The following is an 18,365-nucleotide window of genomic DNA, read 5'->3' on the forward strand; positions in this document are numbered from 1 at the left end:
GCTTGCAGAGTTGTGGGCCAGCCAACTCGAAAGCATGCCAGCTCTAATCTCCTTTCCCAGCTGCATACACAAGAGAAACTGCAGGACACTAAATGCCAGAGCAAAAAAAGGAAAGCTCCAATTATTCTCAGGCCGCAAGAACAACTATGTCTAAAAGCAAAGATATTGGCAGGGCAGCAGAAAGGAAGATCTGTCCAAAACAGTCAACTGCAAAAATTGTGTTGTTTCAGTCAGTAGCCACTGAGGCAGACAAAGAAATCTGCTATATGGCTAGTTCTTCCATAATAGCATGAAGGGTGGATTTACTGTTTCAAGTTGGGCTGAGATGAAACTGTTTTTCTAACAGAGGTAATGAATTCACCAGGGCAGTTAACTCTTCCAGATGCAGGCAGAGTAGTTGGCTGTGTAGAGTTTTTAAATGCATTTCTGGGAAAGACTGCTTTTGTGTGTGTGTGAAAAACCCACACAATCACCATTAATCAAATTTTGTCATTTCTCATTGGGATTCAGCTGTGACTAGAGGGCAGTATCATCTCAAAGCAATATATTACTTCAGTAGCCACCACAGGACATGCTTTGCTTTCCCTGTAGCATGGATCTCCACTAAGGAGAAAAGAAAGTATATTACCTTACCTAACAGAGATGGACACACAGCTAGCAGTCATACACACTTGTATCTCCTTTGAGTTCTTCCTCAAGCATCATGATTTGAAATTTTGCACACTTCTTTCCAAAGACAAACAATAACAACAAAATAAAAGACAAAAAAGGACAATCTGATGGTGCAGGAGGAGTGTCCAAAGAAATCCAGCACAGTCACACCGGTATGTTACATTTGGAGCTGGCACACCAGGTAAAGTTTCAAAATATTTGTCAAACAAATGAAGCTGAGGGTGTTCTCACCTGTCTGCAGCTTTCAAGTCTCCTTTCCCTGAATGCTGATGACTCATTTTAGGCATTATCACACCAGCACCGCACACAATAAGCTGACTGGCGCCACTAGGAGTGATGAGGGGTGGGGGCACAGGGCTAGCCCCTACCTACCCTCCCAGTGGCACAGACCAAGTTGAATCATACATTCGACACCATGCACACCGTATGACAGGAAAGGGGTTGCTCAGGGTTCATGGGACTTGTAGTATATTCAATAGTTTGTAAACTTCCCTGTTTTTTTGCTGGGTTTGCTGTTTCTTCCTCAGTTTCCAGGCTGGGGTGCATCCCTTTTGTTCCGATTTTGGTCTGTGCATGGTGGTGGTTTTTCATGGGTTTGTCTGCTGTACACCTTTTCTCCCTTTTTTTTTGTTGATTTCCCTTTGTGTAACCTGCTATCCCTGCAATAAAGTAGTAAGTTATCGTTCTCTCAAACTGACATTTTTGGTTTTCCTAGTTTCTTTCCTCCATACCCACCCAGAGGGGAGTGGAGGGGAAAGGAGAAACTCCCCTCTGTTGTTACTGGACTGTAGGGACTCAGCTGCCAGCTGTGTTAAAACCAGAACATGCTCTTTCTAGTAATTCTCATTTCTTATATTCCTCTTCCATTCATTCCCTCCCAATAAAGCTTGATTTTTGAAAACCAATCTATCAAAGCTTAACACATTTTAAGACAGTTTAGTCAAACAAGAAACATGTAGTATGCCAAGATTATTCTGATTTTACACATATTTCAAAATATTTAGCTCTAGAGAAGTATATAGTGGCATAGAGAGTGAAGGAAGTTAATCTCCCTACCATTGGTATGAAAAGAGCCAAAGTGGCAGCTTAACCTGGAATGTCATTTCTGATGACTGCACTGAGATGTCAACAGAAGAAATTCAAGGTTCCTCAGCAGCGTCCACCAGGATCTACAAGGATTCGATAAAGCTCTTCCTCCCAAACTCTGTAGAGTAGTATTTCTGGGAACAGGTAAGCAGTACAGAGTGGCCAGCGAGAGCTCTGAGACAGATTAGAATTAGACTGGTGGTTACTGGTAATGAAACAGCAGAGTTTTCACTATATAAAATTTATAAATTTATTTTTTTTGGTAAAAATCCAAAAGAGCACGAAGACATCTTCTCACTCAAAATACTGGTAAATCAAACCACACTTAGAAAAATGAAAGCTGATTTTATTACTTTATCCACAGCCAATCATTTGACATGAACATGCATACGTAATTTTGCTACGCACACACCACAGTTTAACGTTAGTTATTAAAGGTTAAACATACAACATACATCCTTACAAAAATGAGTCAAAATGCAAACGTAACTTTTAAACAAAACAGTTTTTACTCATTTAAAAAAACCTTTGTGTTGGGTACCATTTTGTACAAACACAGTTAATTTAAACAAATCTGCTTTTAGTTTCCTCATGGTTGCACATGAAAATAAGCTGCAATAGAAAATGAAGTCATCAAGGAACTTTTAAATAGCTGAAGTAGGCAGTCTTGCCATGCAGAAGAAGCAATATTAAATATTAGTTTAAAAAAAAAAAAAGGAAAAAACCACAAGTTTAAAAATATTTAGTTCAAGTCACAAATCTTTCCCCAGTACAGAGAAATCCAAATGCAACGCATAATTAGCTGCCACTTAGAATGGCTATTCTGAAAAGGAGAAATACTTTCCAGAACTGATAATTTTCATTGATTTGGCACAGAAAAGAAGTCTGAGCTTACTTAAGAACAAGAACGTGATTAAAAAAGAAAGAGGGTAAACAGGAAGAGAGAAAAGAAAAAGCAAGAATGAACAAGATAGTAGTTGCAATCACTAAAAAAAAAAATCTGTGCATCTCAGTCATTGCAGAATACTGTCTACAGCAGGTGCGGATTCCAGGTAATCGTTATTGCAACATGGATTTTATTTGCTTGGAGGTAGTCTCATCATTCAAATGCTTTGTTGTGTACCTAAGGACAAAAAAACAAGTTGAGAAGAGCATTAACAATTCTCGGCTTAAAAATTATGGTTTTTCTTTGTTTATGGCTCTACCTGGCTGCACCAAAGTAAACCCCCTCACCCACTGATCATCATCCAGGTCCACAGCTACCACACACACAAAACAACCACTATGATTGGAAAAAGCTATCATCAATCAGAACTGTAACCCAGCAGCCTCAGCTGGATGTTGATTTTTGTGCAGCCATTTCACAGTACATTATAGAATCAACCAGGTTGGAAGAGAACTCCAGGATCACCCAAGTCCAATATATCACTCAACCCTATTCAATCAACTGGAACATTGCACAAAGTGTCCCATCCAGTCTTTTCTTGAAGACCACCACAGGGATAGCAATTCCACCACCTCCCTGGGCAGTCCATTTCCAGCGGCCAATCACTCTCTCTGTGAAGAACCTCCTCCTAATATCCAGTCTATACCTCCCCTTGCACAACTTGAGACTGTTATCACTTGTAACAGGTAATTTTCAATAAGACTAAAACCAAGTCTAGCTCTGAGGTTTCTGTCCATAAGAAGCACTTTCAAATAAAATACAGCTTCAGAAACATATCTTCAAGAATTCCATTGACATAACCCTTCTAAGATCATTCAATGAGAATCAATTCAATAGCTTTAGAGTCTAATTTTCTGTTTTGTTCAGTAACTCTGATGCCTAAACTACATATTAAAAACACATGTTTATTCCTGCCTCTTCCCTCTTCAAGATTCTTTAGGACACTAGCATACCTTAAATTACTACCACAACCTTAGTTGTCTCTTCTTTTAAAAGTACTATATATTCTCAATGCTGGCTTCTTTGTATGACTAATTTTCCTGATCTTTATTCCCCATATGTAATCTAAAGGCAAGTAAAATCTTATTCAGTAATTCAAATTTAATGTGTTAAATTAGCACTGTCACTGTTATCCACAGCTGCAGTGATATTTCAGTTTTTCACTCAAAGAATGTACAACAACTTCTTTGGTTTGGAAATTAATTTAGCACTTTTTGATAATGTTTACTTTCCACAAACACTAGACCTAAGGTTTTCCAAAATCTTGAAAAGCTCTTTCCAGGTTAAAAAGCTGAACAATGTGATGATACTTATATGAATTTCAAATTATAAACAGATGATGTCCCTTCAAAATTCATACCATCTTCCATTTGCTTTTAAGACACACTATATATCTCTTGAGAAACATGAGAAAGTTTAACGCTCCTCCAGAATCAAAGGCTTAGATTTGGACTTGATTTCTCATGAAATCATCTTGAAGCTGCTTTTGTCACCCAACATCTGCATCTCTTTTTACCAATTCCAAATGTGATTTAAAAGAGATCTAAATAACCAACTCAAATGAATAATCAAATGTACAAAACCAAGACTGTTAAAATATGTATGCATGAAAAGGGTTGGTACAATCAAATGTCAACATGACAGCACAGACTGAAATTACACTTCTAGCCACAACACAACACACAGAACGAGAACCTGAACTATACTTTCCCTGCACTTCAATAGTGTCAGCCACAATGGGGAAAAATGGGGGAGTAGTAAGTATCAGTGTTCATATGCAGCTGCAATCACAAAAAGGTTAGTCAGAAAATAAAATTGTGATATAGCATTTTGCCTCTTACTGATCACCATCTCAGACTGATCATGTACAGGAGGTTCAGATACAAGCAACAAAATTACCTCAGAATGATAAACTGCAAGCTTATGACTTGGCTTTAAAACAGGGACTTCTTCATCCACCTCTGTCTGTACTAAACACACTGGAGAAGAAGCCTGCAATAACCACATTCACCTTTTTACCTGTAACACTGACTTGGTACTTTGCTGCTGAAGGAAAAGTTTTGGACAATTTATGAAAATTCATGTTAAAATATTTCAAATAGTACCTGAGAGCATTTAGAAGGCCTTCTACACTGTTAGGAGGCTGGTCTTTAAGAACTTTGATGCATCCTTTCATCTAGGAGTTAAAAAAGAAACACACAGATTTTTTTTTTCATGATAATATGAAAGTGGTTCATGACAAACCATAAAAGTGGATTAGATTTAGTTTGTCAAAGAAAAAACTATTTTAAAACTGCAGCAGTGCAGAGATAATTTCTTGATATTAGAAAGGAATTAAGCTTTCAGTATTATATTTTCCCATGATAGAATGGCATAGCTACTTAAAAATCTGCCTATCTTTACACAATGCAATTTTGATGAGGAGCTCTGCTATAGTAAACTTAAAAACTAGAAACTGCAAACAAACAGACAAAAAATTATCACAACTCCTTTACAAAATATTACATAGTGAACTAATGGCAAACTCTGTAGCTGTATCTATGGGAATATACTGCATTTCAAGCAGCCATGAAGCAGCATACACTAATGGCATGTGTTCCAATTTTCCTATCCCAAAACAGCTGAAAACTAAAGAATGGTGGATGATGAACGTAGTTTTTTACCAGGTAGTAGGAAACAAGTTAGATGCTGCTGTTACTCCAGTCATTCTAATTTGGATCTTTCTATACAACCACTGTTTACAAGCATTTCAAGACTCTATCAGAATTCATCAAAACAGATGGAATTCATGACCCAGCAATGTGTCATTTATATGACTGAAATCCTCATTTATATTTCTTACTATTCATCCACACAGTTTGCTAACAGTTACCACAACCCATTTAACATCAATCCAAAGTGCAATCTGCTCCCAGAACAGAGCAGACGGAAGAGAAGGCTACACACAATTTAAATAACCAAAGGATTATTTAGAAAACATAAACTTACATCAATTTTTGAAGTTTTGGCAAAAGCGCCCACCGGATGCACGTGGTCATAGAGTATGATGACACCCACCATTACCCTCAGACAGAATGATACTGTTTCCTCATTTGTAAACCTGCTTCTATATTCGCTGTAATATAAGAACATTATTTATCAGACTCAAGAGCACATATTAGTAACACCTGAAACAAGATTAAAGTCAAAGCCCTGCTACAGCTCCTCAGAAGAAAAAAAGAACCAAGCCAAACACCACCAAAAACCACGATCTTCTGAGAGTTTTCCTTTTTCTTTTCAACAATCTGCCTACAAGTCAGGTGAAGGTTATCTGGAAATGTATGGAGATTCTCAAACCCAAATTACTGCACAGCTGCTACAGTATTTCAATTTGTTTGTTGTTTTGTTTGTGATTTTTTCGGGGTAGTGGTGGTGACTATTTCAGGGAAAAACAAACAAACCCAACTGACCAACTACAAAAAATTCTAGCCACTACAACAATGCATATTAACTATTGCTGCCCATCTCCCCCACAACTCTCTAATATAGATGCACCCCAAACTTTTGATTCAGGAAAAAAAAATAAGGCAAGCTTAACAAATAAGACTTAACTACATTCAGGAATGGGACACACCACTCCTTAGAAGGGTAATGGATATAAAGGTTTGGAGCTCTTAATGTGTGCCAAAACAAAAACTACTTTGGTCTTTGGACAGAAACTTATAAGACATACCTCATACCTGAGTAATTCTACCAACCAGAAACTACTTGAAATCCAGAAGAAAGAGGTAAAAGCCCAAAATTTAGTTTGACTTTTTGTTCATACTCCAAGGATCTCTCAAATCTACAGCAGACAACAGACTGCCTTCATGCCTATAAGTCGCGCCTCAATTCCCCAGACAGTGGCACTAATTTTACAACAGCCATCAGCCAAATCAGCTTGTGAGGAAGTACCATCCAAAGCATTGCCCATAGCCCCTCTTCCAGGAGGCCCTAGGCAATCATGCTTAAATACTGTATTTTTCCTGAATTATACATGAGAAAACCATTTATAAAGATTGCCAAGAAGTTGCTCAGCTTTCATAGCCATTCTATTTTTAAATATTAATATGTCCAGAAAAGTAGACTGCATGATTTGCATGGCTAGCAAAATAAGACATGTCAGTTTCATGTCGAGGTAAGCAACTAAGCTGGTTAAACAAAAACAGCATAGCTCCCAATTACTCTATTTCTTTCACCTTATGCACCACAAGCCTTGTCTTAAACACAGAGATGATTCATACACAATAGAAAGTGTTTATACTCACGGGGTTTCCAGCATGACCCTGCACACACTAGCCATGGTGCTTAAGCAATCTGTAGTATTCTCTATAGGTAAATTTTTATTCTGCAGAGGAAGAGAAATAGTTTCCATTTCAATGACTAAAATATTACAAAACTTAAAAATCAAATCTCACCTGCTGGCACAGCAATGTGGAAGAACAACTTCTGAACAACTGTGGCTCACACTGGTTTTTAAGAAAATGTTACATTACAGATTAGCCAGCTACAGACCAAAGGCTTCCACAGAGGTTTTGCTTGCTTGCTTAAGGAAAACACACCAATGACATTGGGACTTTTTGGGAAGTTTTAAAGGCATCTTTTAACCCACTCATTAAAGATAGAAATTTCTATAGCTAAATACACGCATTTGCAGCAATAGTAAGACTTAAAACTGTTGCAGACAATCAATTTCTTGAGAAAAATGTGTAAAACAAGACCATTTCCTTCGAGGCATTTAAAGTGTAAAGCAGAACTTAAACTATATTAAAGGACTACTATATCTTTGTGTTAGTCATAAATAAAAGATAAGCATACATTCTTTGCATATGAAAGAAAAACCACCACAGTTATTAGAAAACAAGCACAATATCTGACTAGTATATTACCACTAGTAATTATTGGGGTAGCTAAGGATAAATAAAGAGGTGTCAAAATGTTGGAATACTATTAAAGTTCAGGTTCTTCCCCTCTTCTGCAATAATGGAAGCACAGTTGACTTTACATAGCAGAATGAGTGTTTCAGGAAGAAGGAAGCTATATGACAGTTCTGTTCCCTGTTTCAAGCACAAAGAACCAAGCTTCTTCCCTTTCAGTTTTCTGAAATTCCTGCTCTAAATCACCACCTAAACGTGGACTGCATACTTCCCCTCTTCTACTTCCCTCCCTGAGGAAAGGTACGGCTACCAAGGTCGCAGTGCTGCCACTGGGACACATCCCCAGGGTGGCTCAGCAGAATTTATTCTAAGCTCTGTGGCATCTGAGAAAGATGCTTTGTTTCCTCAGGCTCTAAATCCCAAGTTTGATTTCTATTTGACACATAAAGCCTAATAGAAGAGTTTTGTGTTTCATAATAACATCTAAGCCTGAAGTCCTCTGAAGTACACTAAGCCGTAAATTTATACTCTTACCTCTGACACAAACTTTGTTGTAGCATCACTTAAAGTTTTCAACATTGGTGTTGCTTCAGCGTAAAATAAAGACATTCTGTTTGCCAGCTCGTTATTTACTTCATTTTCTCCCTCTGCCTATAAAACAAAAGGGGAAAAAAAAGTATTTTTTCTGTAAATTAAAAGACAGGTGGCAGTGTAAGATTAATCTCATGCAAGGGTTACCTACTGGGACATTGTTAATCCTCATACGGCTCAGAGTTCTTCTGTAGTAGCTGAAGTCATTCTGTATAGCAGGATTCGTCATCTACACAGGTATAGAAGCAAAAGGGTTGTGACAAACTCAAGAAAAATATAAGGACAAGTTTTCATAAAATGTAATACTGAGAACAAGAAACGTTCAGTCTTCTGAAGTAAAATGGCCTGTGATGTTAGGAAATATGTGGAACATAACCAGAAACCTTTCAATTCTTGATTTTTAAGCAGGAGAACTAACAAAAACAAGAAAAGGGGTAGGCTCCTAAAGAAGAATTTGAATTCAGTAGGTTGAAATAAAATGGCTTTGCTAGTGTGACTCCCAAGGATTTGGACAAGTAAACTAATATCCTTCCAGCTTGGTTCTTTGTACGTTAGCAAGGAAACAGCTGGACTACAGGTGTGCACATACAAAAAGCAACATTGTTATCCCAGATGATGTGCCAAATTTGGAGAATCAAGTGCCTAAAGCTAATATTCCATTTGCTTTAATCAAGCAAATCAAGCTGAGCATAGTAGGTATTTGAGTATCTACTGCATGCTCTGTCCTAGAAGAGAACACAATCCAGACTGTGCCACTAAATAGACTTGTTTTCTTTTTGTGAGGCTTTGTGCTTGCAAAATGCCAAGATTGTACCTTGAGCTCATCAAATCGGAGCGTGAAGTGAAGAATTTCTGCAAACTGCTTCGCAAGAGCCTGCTCTCGCTCCAGGTGCTGCGTTGGTGAATATGGAGTGCTCGTCAGGGCTCCCAACAGGCCTCGCAATCCTGCCTCTTAAATGAGAGGAGAGTATTCCGCAATACACAACTGCACCTGCTTCTTGTATCACTATTGACTGATAACTCTGCATGCTAGATTTAAATACACGACTATGAAAAAACATGGCAATTAAAAATAAAGGAGGCTTGATTAATTGCTTCTGTGACACTGTTAGCTTATTTACTTAGAAACTGCTATAAAGACTAGATCTAATCAGCACTGGCAGTCATGAAAAACACTTCTTGAAAAGTTTTATTCAAGTTTTGTGCACAGCATCTGTGTAAAACGTATTTTAATAACCTGTGTTAGCAGACCAAGCTTTAAGACAACACTGAGAAGAATTCAAGAGGTACATACCTATTAGTAGCAGAAGTCATATTTTATTTGTGTTTAATTTAAATTCTAACTTCCTCTTGATCTTTCTGCGAAAAATACCTCACCTCTTTAACAAAACAAAATTTGCTTGCAAAAAGCTTCTGTTGCATGAGCTCGTTTTTTCATGAGCTGTGCTAACACCTCTCTCTAAAAGTGACATAGCAACAGAGAGTTAGTGAAAAATCAAGTCTAGGTTTTAGCAGCTTAGACAAAACATCAGACAAGTTGCTTTTGAAAGAGGTATGAAGCACCAGCTAAAGCATTACACCTGCATGAGCCAGAATTGTTTATTTCCACAGACCTAATTATTTCTCATGTTTGGCAGGGAATAATACTAAGAGTACTTAAAGCAGTCATTGCATCAGAAGCATTAACAGAAATAATTCTCCATGTATTAGTCTAATTTTCAAAGCAATCAGGTAAGTAGTGCTTTCCAGAGTTACTAAGGGGGTAGAGAGGATGAAAAGTACGCTCTCATTCTGTCTCTCAGGTACTCACAGAAGCAAGTTTTCTTCACTTTCTCATGCAAAAAGGTAGTACACTAATCTATAAGTGCATGGAAAGAATATAAGCCATGTGAGCTTTTATCTACTAACCAAAGGTTAGTTAAATGTGGTCACATCTAAACGTGCCAAATGTACTAATTTACAGAGACAAAAAAGCCCAAGCTAATACACCACTTACCTAGTCTTTGAGAAAACTCATAGAATTTCTTTAGTTTGCCTACTAGTGGAACAACTGCACCCCACGCTTTCTCTTGCAGCTTCTCATCACTGGGATGCTGTATTGCCTTAAATCAAACAGAAAAGGATATGCTTAGATTGAGAGCAACTGAAAAAAATAATGTAGCAGGGCAACTGTTTGAAGAGCTAGTAATCAAAAATCCTATCTACTGAGAAGTTTCCAGTTGAAGGTAAGCCTGTGCTAAGCCATATCTGCTGCAAAAAGCTCTAAATAAATGTGTTCGTAGATTCACAGAATGGCTTATTCGGACAAGTAACTTGAACAGAGTACCAATTGTTAAAAAACTGAAGTACTCAAATCAACAACTTTATTGGAGTATCTTCAAAGAACAAATTTAGTGATCAAAGCCTCGTGCTAATACTAGTGTTTACCACCAGTTTTCTGAATTTGAGAAGAAAAAAAGAGCAAACTGATTTGCTGTGAAATTCATCCTAAATACATAGCAGAAACATTTATGCATAATCAACAAAATAAAGCATCAGGATATGTTGTCTACCAGATCTTTGAGGTATACACGTACAGACCTTGTCTTTACAGTAATCTTCCCAGACAGAAAAATACCTTACATTCAATCTCTCCAGGCTTTTCAGAAACTAATCTACTTAGCAACTGAAAATCAGTAAAGTAGCAAATAAAATTGCTCCTAATTCTCCTGCACCACTTTTATGATCAAGTCCTTGATTCCAGAATGTTTCAGCCAATCTTGGGCTGCGAGTTGAAGCACACTCCTCTCTGGTTCCTAAGTTTCCTTCCTGTGATGTCTGCCTCTCTCACGAGTGTCTCTCTTCTTTTACTGTGGGAAATGCAGGCTCCCTTACTCAATCCTACAGCCTCTTCCTGAACACATTCATTCACAGGATCGCAGGATGTTAGGGGTTGGAAGGGACCCAAGGAGATCATCCAGCCCAACCCCCCTGCTAGAGCAGGGCAATACTATTTAACAGAGCACAAAGAAACACATCCAGACGGGCCTTCAAAGTCTCCAGAGAAGGAGACCCCACAACCTCTCTGGGGAGCCTGACCCAGTGCTGTGGCCCTTACAGTAAAGAAGTTCCCCCTTGCATTGAGGCAGAACCTCTTTTGCTGCAATTTATACCCATTGCTCCTTGTCCTATCACAGGGAGCAAGTGAGAAGAGCCTGTGTCCCCCACTCCTGGCCAGTCTTCAGATACTTATAAACATTTATCAAATCCCCTCTAAGTCTTCTTTTCTCCAGACTAAAAAGCCCCAAGTCCCTCAGCCTCTTCTCATAAGACATGCCCTCCAGTGCCCTAATCATCCTTGTAGCCTTCCACTGGACCCTCTCCACAGATCCCTGTCCCTCTTCAACTGGGGAGTCTAAAACTGAACACAGTATTCAAGATAGGTCTCACCAGGACAGAGTAGAGGGGGAGGAGAACCTCTCTTGATCTGTTGGACACACTCTTTCATTCCTTGAAAAAACAAGCTATCTCCCCTCCTAAGTGTTTTGTGTGACACAGATAGCCTTCTGCAACCTACTCTATGAATTCAACAGAGACAAAAAAATCATGGTACTTTGATTAAATCTGAATGACTATGAGTATCTCAAATTCATTTGGAGTGAGAGCCATTCTATCTAATACCATTTCTTAGAGTATGTTACAGCGAGTAACTCCTCACTTTAGCAGCTATGCAGCCTCCACTGCTGCATCTGAGGAACCGGGGAAGGGGGTCGAGAGAGAACTTATTCAGACCTTTCTTAAAGGTAAAACGGAGTGACATGCTGTATAGAAACCTTATTGCCGTTCTAAACATCTACTTTAGTAAATATAAGTCAATTAAAAGGGACAAAAAAGGAGATGCCTTTTGTGTTAGGATTACTATACATCAGACTTCTCCAATTAATGTACAAAAAGATGTCAACATTACTCAATATTGCTTTGTAGTCACATCATGCCCTTTCCAAACCTATCACTAACTCAAAAGCAGCTTGTGTGGGAATATAAAGAAAAATCAATGGTAAAAATTCCATAAAAAGCCTGGGAAGCATCATTTGCTATCACATATATGCATTAATATTACTGAAACATGCGATAGCGGCTTTGCTGTTAAAAAAGAACATTCCAGAGCGGAAATTCAAGATAGCAATTTTAACAGACAACATGCTCTGCCAAAACAGCTCCTGCAAGCAAAGTTAAAACCCAGCAGTATTGGTTAGGATGACACAATGAACCACCACAGGTTGTGCATAATTACAATGCTCTAGCTCACCTCTCGTATTTCATGGCCAGCTCCTCTATATGACTGCAAGTCTTCCAGTATTCCTTCTGCATCCTTTAAAACTACATTCACCTGATTATAGATTTCCTTTTCAGATTCTGTAGGTTGGGCATCTAAATAATTAGAACATATTAAATATATATAACACAACAATATGGAATTCAATAGGCACCCTCACCTATGGGACAAATTTGTCATGCAGCAACTCATTCTCCAAAGAGCTACTACAGAGTATGAGGAACTCTAAATGAGTTACTTCTGTTTTAGTGGTCTTTCAGCTTCATCCCAAAAATTCACCTAGAATCTATCCCTCTAACTTATTTAAAACTGAGTTAGAAGAAGAAATGCTGACATGTCATCTTTATGACAGAAAGACCAACATCACCCTGAGGTGCAGTACAAGCTTAGCAGATAACCCTTAGGTAAGCACTCGAAACGCACTCTCATTGAAGCTATTACAGGAGGTGCTCAAGTTCGCTGTCATTTAGAAACATTGTAACAGTTTCTTTTCAACATTCCCTGTCTCCCTTTTTACTGCTTGGGAATGGAGCCTATCTTTTACTTCAAAGTATATTTAATTCTCAAAACATATTCTTTATTGCACTAGTTGCAAAATCAGACATGAGAATGAGAAAAACTCATGTAAATTTGTGGGGCTCAATCCCTCCTTCCTTTTTAAGAATGCTGTCTCCCACTTTTTCTGTAACCTAAACATTTATCAAATATTTTACCATCATTTCAAAAAGCTACACAAGCTTACAGAAACATGATTCAGTAAGAACTATGTTTTGAGAATAATCGACAAAAGGATTTAAACTTTAAAAATATTCACCTAGTACAAATACATCAGATCTAATTTACCTGATATAAGACCAATCCTTTTAAAATTACAACAGAATCTGTAAGGTGAATTCCTTTTAGACCAATTAAAAAAAATAGTCACTGATGTTGCTTCTGAAGCTTTTACAAAAATATCAATCCAAAACTACTCTGTTTAGAGGGACAAAATGTGTTATGAAATAAACATCAGGCTATTTTAATCCAGGATTTCAAATGCCAAAAGTCAGGGTATTACAAATAGACTCTTTTTTTATGGGGATGGACAAAAAAGCTACTTATGGACAATATAACCTAATGATTTTGTGCAATTTAAAGACTCTGGAAAATGTCTTTTTACGAGTGCTTTCTCCATGGTCCATGTGTGCAAGTCCCACTCACAGTGAAAGACGTTAGTATATACTTACGTTAGAAAGAAAAAAATACACATCACAGTACTCTAGTGTTACACACTAGAATAAAAACATTATAAAACAAAATTTGTATTAGGAAAAATAAGTTTTACATGCATTGCCTGTCTGGATTTTGCTGTGATTTTTGTATAATACTTCTTATTTTTATGGTTTAAATGCGTAGACAGTGGGCATTATTAGCAAATATGCCTATATATAGACCTTGCAACAGTTTAACTTTGATACTTTGAGAATCATCAAGTATAAATACAAATAAAAAAAGCTGGTCACTCCTTTAAAAAAAGTGTAAGAGTATCACATTGGTATGACATCAAGTAAAAGTGGCCAGAGCTTTTCAGATCATCACAAAGGTTACATTTATAATTTTGAAAGCTGCTGAAGACTGCTGTAAGAAATGAAGACAAAAAAAATGAGGGAGAAGAGCAGACAGGTAAGCACCATTTGACTGGCAGCAATTCATGCATAAATGTGAAATGCTATAGTAAAATACAGACTGAAACGTGAAGCTCTGTAGCATTCCAGATTGTAGTGTTAAATAATGAAATCAAGACTTGCCACTTGGATTGTCTCACAGAGTACATCTCTTGCCTATTTAATTTTTCATGCTACTTTTTCTTTACCCTCTCTAGTAAGGAGAGCTCATCTTTCAGGAGGGGTGGTAAAAACAAGGTGCCCATAAAATCCTCTCCTCATTTTGAAACCCACCACCAAGCAGAACAGATGTAGTACTATGACATTCCAAGTTTAGAATTTAAAGTCATCTTCTAGACACAAATTAAGTGGAATTCACTAAACAGCTGAGTACATGAGTCAATACTTTTTAACACCTCTGTCAGTATGCTTCACTTAGGATATAATCAGCTAAATACTGTAATTTCATCTCCCTCAAAAATGTTCCAGGAAAACTAAACCAATGGTTTATACTTAATGTGTGGGTTAATTTTCTCTGTTGCTTTGCATGTTTCTTTTTATTATAACCAACTCCTAAACATTTAAGTTTTATAACCCCTCAAGCACTGGATTCTTTCATTTGGTAAGTATCCAGTTTTGGTGCATTTAGTCCTCTTCAATAGAGGACACCTGTAAATCTGATTTGTCCCAGTTAAGTTGCTCTCCCATCTGTAATTATTCTCCCTTTAACAAAAGATCTTGAATTTAAAAAGTAAATATAAATTCTTTTATATTAATTTCACAATGCATTTAGGAATTTATTAGGATAGGCTTAAAAGGCACAGTGCAGAAAAACCTCCAAACCCTAGTGCTGGCTGGCTCTGACCAACTGGTTTATCTTCCTCTCAGTGCAGGTTAAGACGGAGCATTATGAACACCCATCAAAGGTGGAGAAAGAGGGAGATGTTCCTATTCCTACGTATTGTTGTCATCTGCAACAGATAGAGGCAGTATCCCACATATCACTATCTGAGGACCCAAGCTATAGGACCCTCGAGTCACTATCTATGCAACTTGTTTTCCTCAGTGTGGAGTGCATAAAGCAGGAAAGGGAGCTGTACTTCTGAAGGTAATCCTGACAGCTAACAAAAAGAAGCCAGCAATGCCAGGCATCCAAACAGGAAGATGAAGGAGATATACAATTTCAGGGATTTCCCTGTTCCTCTTTCAGGGATGTAAGTTCCTGCAACAACCTTAAAACAGGACTTTGTCTTTTCCCAGCAATGCTTTCCTTAGAAAGCACAAATACAGTAAGCACATAAGAGCTCACTGAAATATCCTGAGGTTTGATATCCATGCCAATGCAGCTGACCCTTGGTTATTCAGGGCAACTTTCAAATTTTTAATCCAATAGTAAGAAGTGAGAACTAAGGTCCCTTGACTAAATGAGAAGCTCATCTTTAGATTATTTTTAAATATTATCACAACACTATTCCAATATACATAGCAAGTTCAGAAAGCTCACAAAATAACATATTAAAGACAAGAGTTGACTTAGAAACAAAATACAAACACTGCTGAACTAAGTATTATGGAACTATGACAACGTACTACATGTGGGGAACACATACATTCAGTGGCTGTTTTAAAAAAAATGGCCAGTCTACAGAGCTAGTAGAGAGAGAAATCTGGGGTTAAAAGTTTATACTGCATAGAAAACACTATTTAAATCGAGATTTTTCCCAAGGAAGAACACAAATTATCTGAAACTGACTGGGACAAAACTCACAAGCAAGGGAAAGAAAAATCCCAGACTGCCAGAGAAGAAATAATTTATTCATCTCCATCACCATTACTACGGAGAATATCTGTGGCTCCTCTGAAACCTAGCCAAATTCTTCAGAGGTAATACAGAATACTTTGAGCACTAGCTTGAGATCACCATCTGCAACTACATGTAGTTTGTATTTCAGCTACTATTCAAATCAGTGTAATTGGAAACTGTTTGCACTGTGAAGTAACATCAATGCAGAAGCTGAGCTGTACACTTCCCACATTGTAGGTGGCTGTTTTATACTGACAGTATTGTCCTTACAAAGCTATGAATTTTCCTCTCCTTTGGCACCGTAGAGAGTTTAGTAGAATACTTAAGACAACTACTTGTTTCTAACAGGTAAGGTGAAAGACCAAGGAGAATATAAGCTTAACTAGCCTTTAGGAACAGCCAACAGCCCATTAAGTCACTTATTGGAGTGGTTTTAGCATGTATTCTGATTGTCAATCACTGGAATTTAACATCAAGATAAATATCTGAAAAAATAATGTAAAAATTAAAAGGTCTTGGAAACCCATTTAAAAACTCTCAGTTTAGAGTTGGTATCCCTATAAAGCTTTATAGACAACAGATTATGCAAGAAATATTTAACCAGCCCATTCATTCCAAAGACGTACATGGATTTAAGAACAAACGACTTCAAACTGTGTATTACGGGGTCAGGCATAACAGAAAATTGGCAAATTTGGTTTTAACACAGAGCTGACTTGCTCTTCCACATAAAGACACAATGTTAAGTATCACAAGATTAAGTGCCAAGTCTTGAAGAAAGATCTTGACTGTGTCACAGCCAAGATCCTGTCAAGGCATACTATCTGAAACAAGAGTAGAAAGAAGCATAGAAGCATAGATACACAGTATAGCAGCAGAAACAAACACAGGACAGGGTCCAAAATGAATAAAGAACAGTCTAACAATTCAGCCATAATGTAAGTCACTTAATTTGATTGCATATGTAAACATTTCATGTCAGCAACCTGCTTACTCTCATGCCAAATCCTATTCATGCTTGAAACATGCACTTTAAAGCAAAATTGATCACTAGAGAATCAGAGCTGGGTTTTGTGTTTTGTTTGTTGTTTTTTTTTCCCCCTCCAAAATTAGCCATTTTTATTGCAATGTATTTTAGAATTATGCTTCCTGTATCCAGCTACCCTGATTTTAATTCAGTCTAATTTAGACAGTAAAAATTTGCAAATTAAACTGGACCTTCAAATTCCACTATTCTCCCTCATAAGCTCACCCAACTTCACTAGGTTTTACAGATTCTGATGATATAAGATCTGAAGTAGTTTTAAACAGTTTTGCTTTCTGACTTTTAAACATAGTCCTTATGTTCCCTACATGAACAATTTGTATAGCTATCATCTTCCACTAACAGTATATTCAGAAGAGATGACAAAATCAACAGTACAGGATAAGGGTTTAGAGTAGTTATAGATGCCACTAAAGCAAAAATACTTTGCCAAGCACTTGCTTTCATACTAGAACCAATATAACCAATTGTTATTGTTCTATCAAATGCAACTGAAAAATAATTTGAAAGCAGATATGATGAATCTCAAATTATCCATACCACAATAGTTCATGGTTTGTCTTTTATTACATAGTAAAAATGCACTCAGAACATAAGTTGCCTTATTTTATGCTTGCTGATGCATAGCTGGGTAAAACAACAGCATATCCCACAAGAAAGTAATTAAACGTGCACAGCAGCAGCCAGCAACACTTACCTGGCATTCTTAAGCTTTAATATATCATGCAACAGAAATTAAAAGCAGAAATACTAAAGAACATGTGAGCCTTACAGACTGCTTGGCATTGATCAGACAAGCTACACAGTCTCATTTCAGAAGCAATCTTATACTCTGAGCCTGCTTTTAAGGGAGGATGAGGTTAACTGTCAAATTTCAATGCCAAATCAAAGAAGGTTCACATATACACCTTTAACATAATGATGCTGGAGAGCTATGAATAGCTGTTGTGAGCTTATCTGTATATGTGGCATTATTCTGTGGAACACTGGAAGTGAAGGAAGGATAATTAGGTTTCATATTCAGCCCTTCCTTAAAGATACATGTGTCTCATTGTGCTTTCAGTAAATCTTCAAATAATTCTATTGCTTTTAAAGTTTTAATAAAAAGAAACCAGAAGTTTGGTTTGGGTTTTTTTGTTTTTTTTTTTTTTTTTTTTTCCTTTTTAAACAAGAACCACAGCAGATTTCAACTGTAAAACAGAATTTGAAAAACCTTCCCTGAAAGAAAGCTTTCATATTTTAGAAATGGAGGCTATTTTAAAACAGATTATTGCTTTCTACAGAACTTTGCTGAACAATTATCCATAGCTCAGGCACACAAAGCTGTTAGAAGGATGGCAAAGTGAGAACATACATTTAATACATGAC

At 37.2% G+C, this 18,365-nt stretch overlaps 1 protein-coding gene across 1 annotated transcript in view; it reads right to left on the bottom strand.

Annotated features, from left to right (window-relative positions):
- Positions 1 to 1,994: 1,994 nt before the first annotated feature.
- CYRIB (CYFIP related Rac1 interactor B) overlaps positions 1,995 to 18,365 on the bottom strand; it is a 66,536-nt gene continuing 50,165 nt past the window's right edge. The window contains 9 exon segments of the mRNA XM_064154282.1: positions 1,995 to 2,881; positions 4,810 to 4,880; positions 5,693 to 5,819; positions 6,991 to 7,070; positions 8,134 to 8,250; positions 8,342 to 8,419; positions 9,005 to 9,141; positions 10,187 to 10,292; positions 12,479 to 12,600. Coding sequence (XP_064010352.1) covers positions 2,818 to 2,881; positions 4,810 to 4,880; positions 5,693 to 5,819; positions 6,991 to 7,070; positions 8,134 to 8,250; positions 8,342 to 8,419; positions 9,005 to 9,141; positions 10,187 to 10,292; positions 12,479 to 12,600 — 902 coding nt within the window. The 3' untranslated portion in view covers positions 1,995 to 2,817.

Source organism: Pogoniulus pusillus, chromosome 14, assembly GCF_015220805.1.
Source record: "Pogoniulus pusillus isolate bPogPus1 chromosome 14, bPogPus1.pri, whole genome shotgun sequence".
In the NCBI taxonomy this organism is placed as follows: domain Eukaryota; kingdom Metazoa; phylum Chordata; class Aves; order Piciformes; family Lybiidae; genus Pogoniulus; species Pogoniulus pusillus.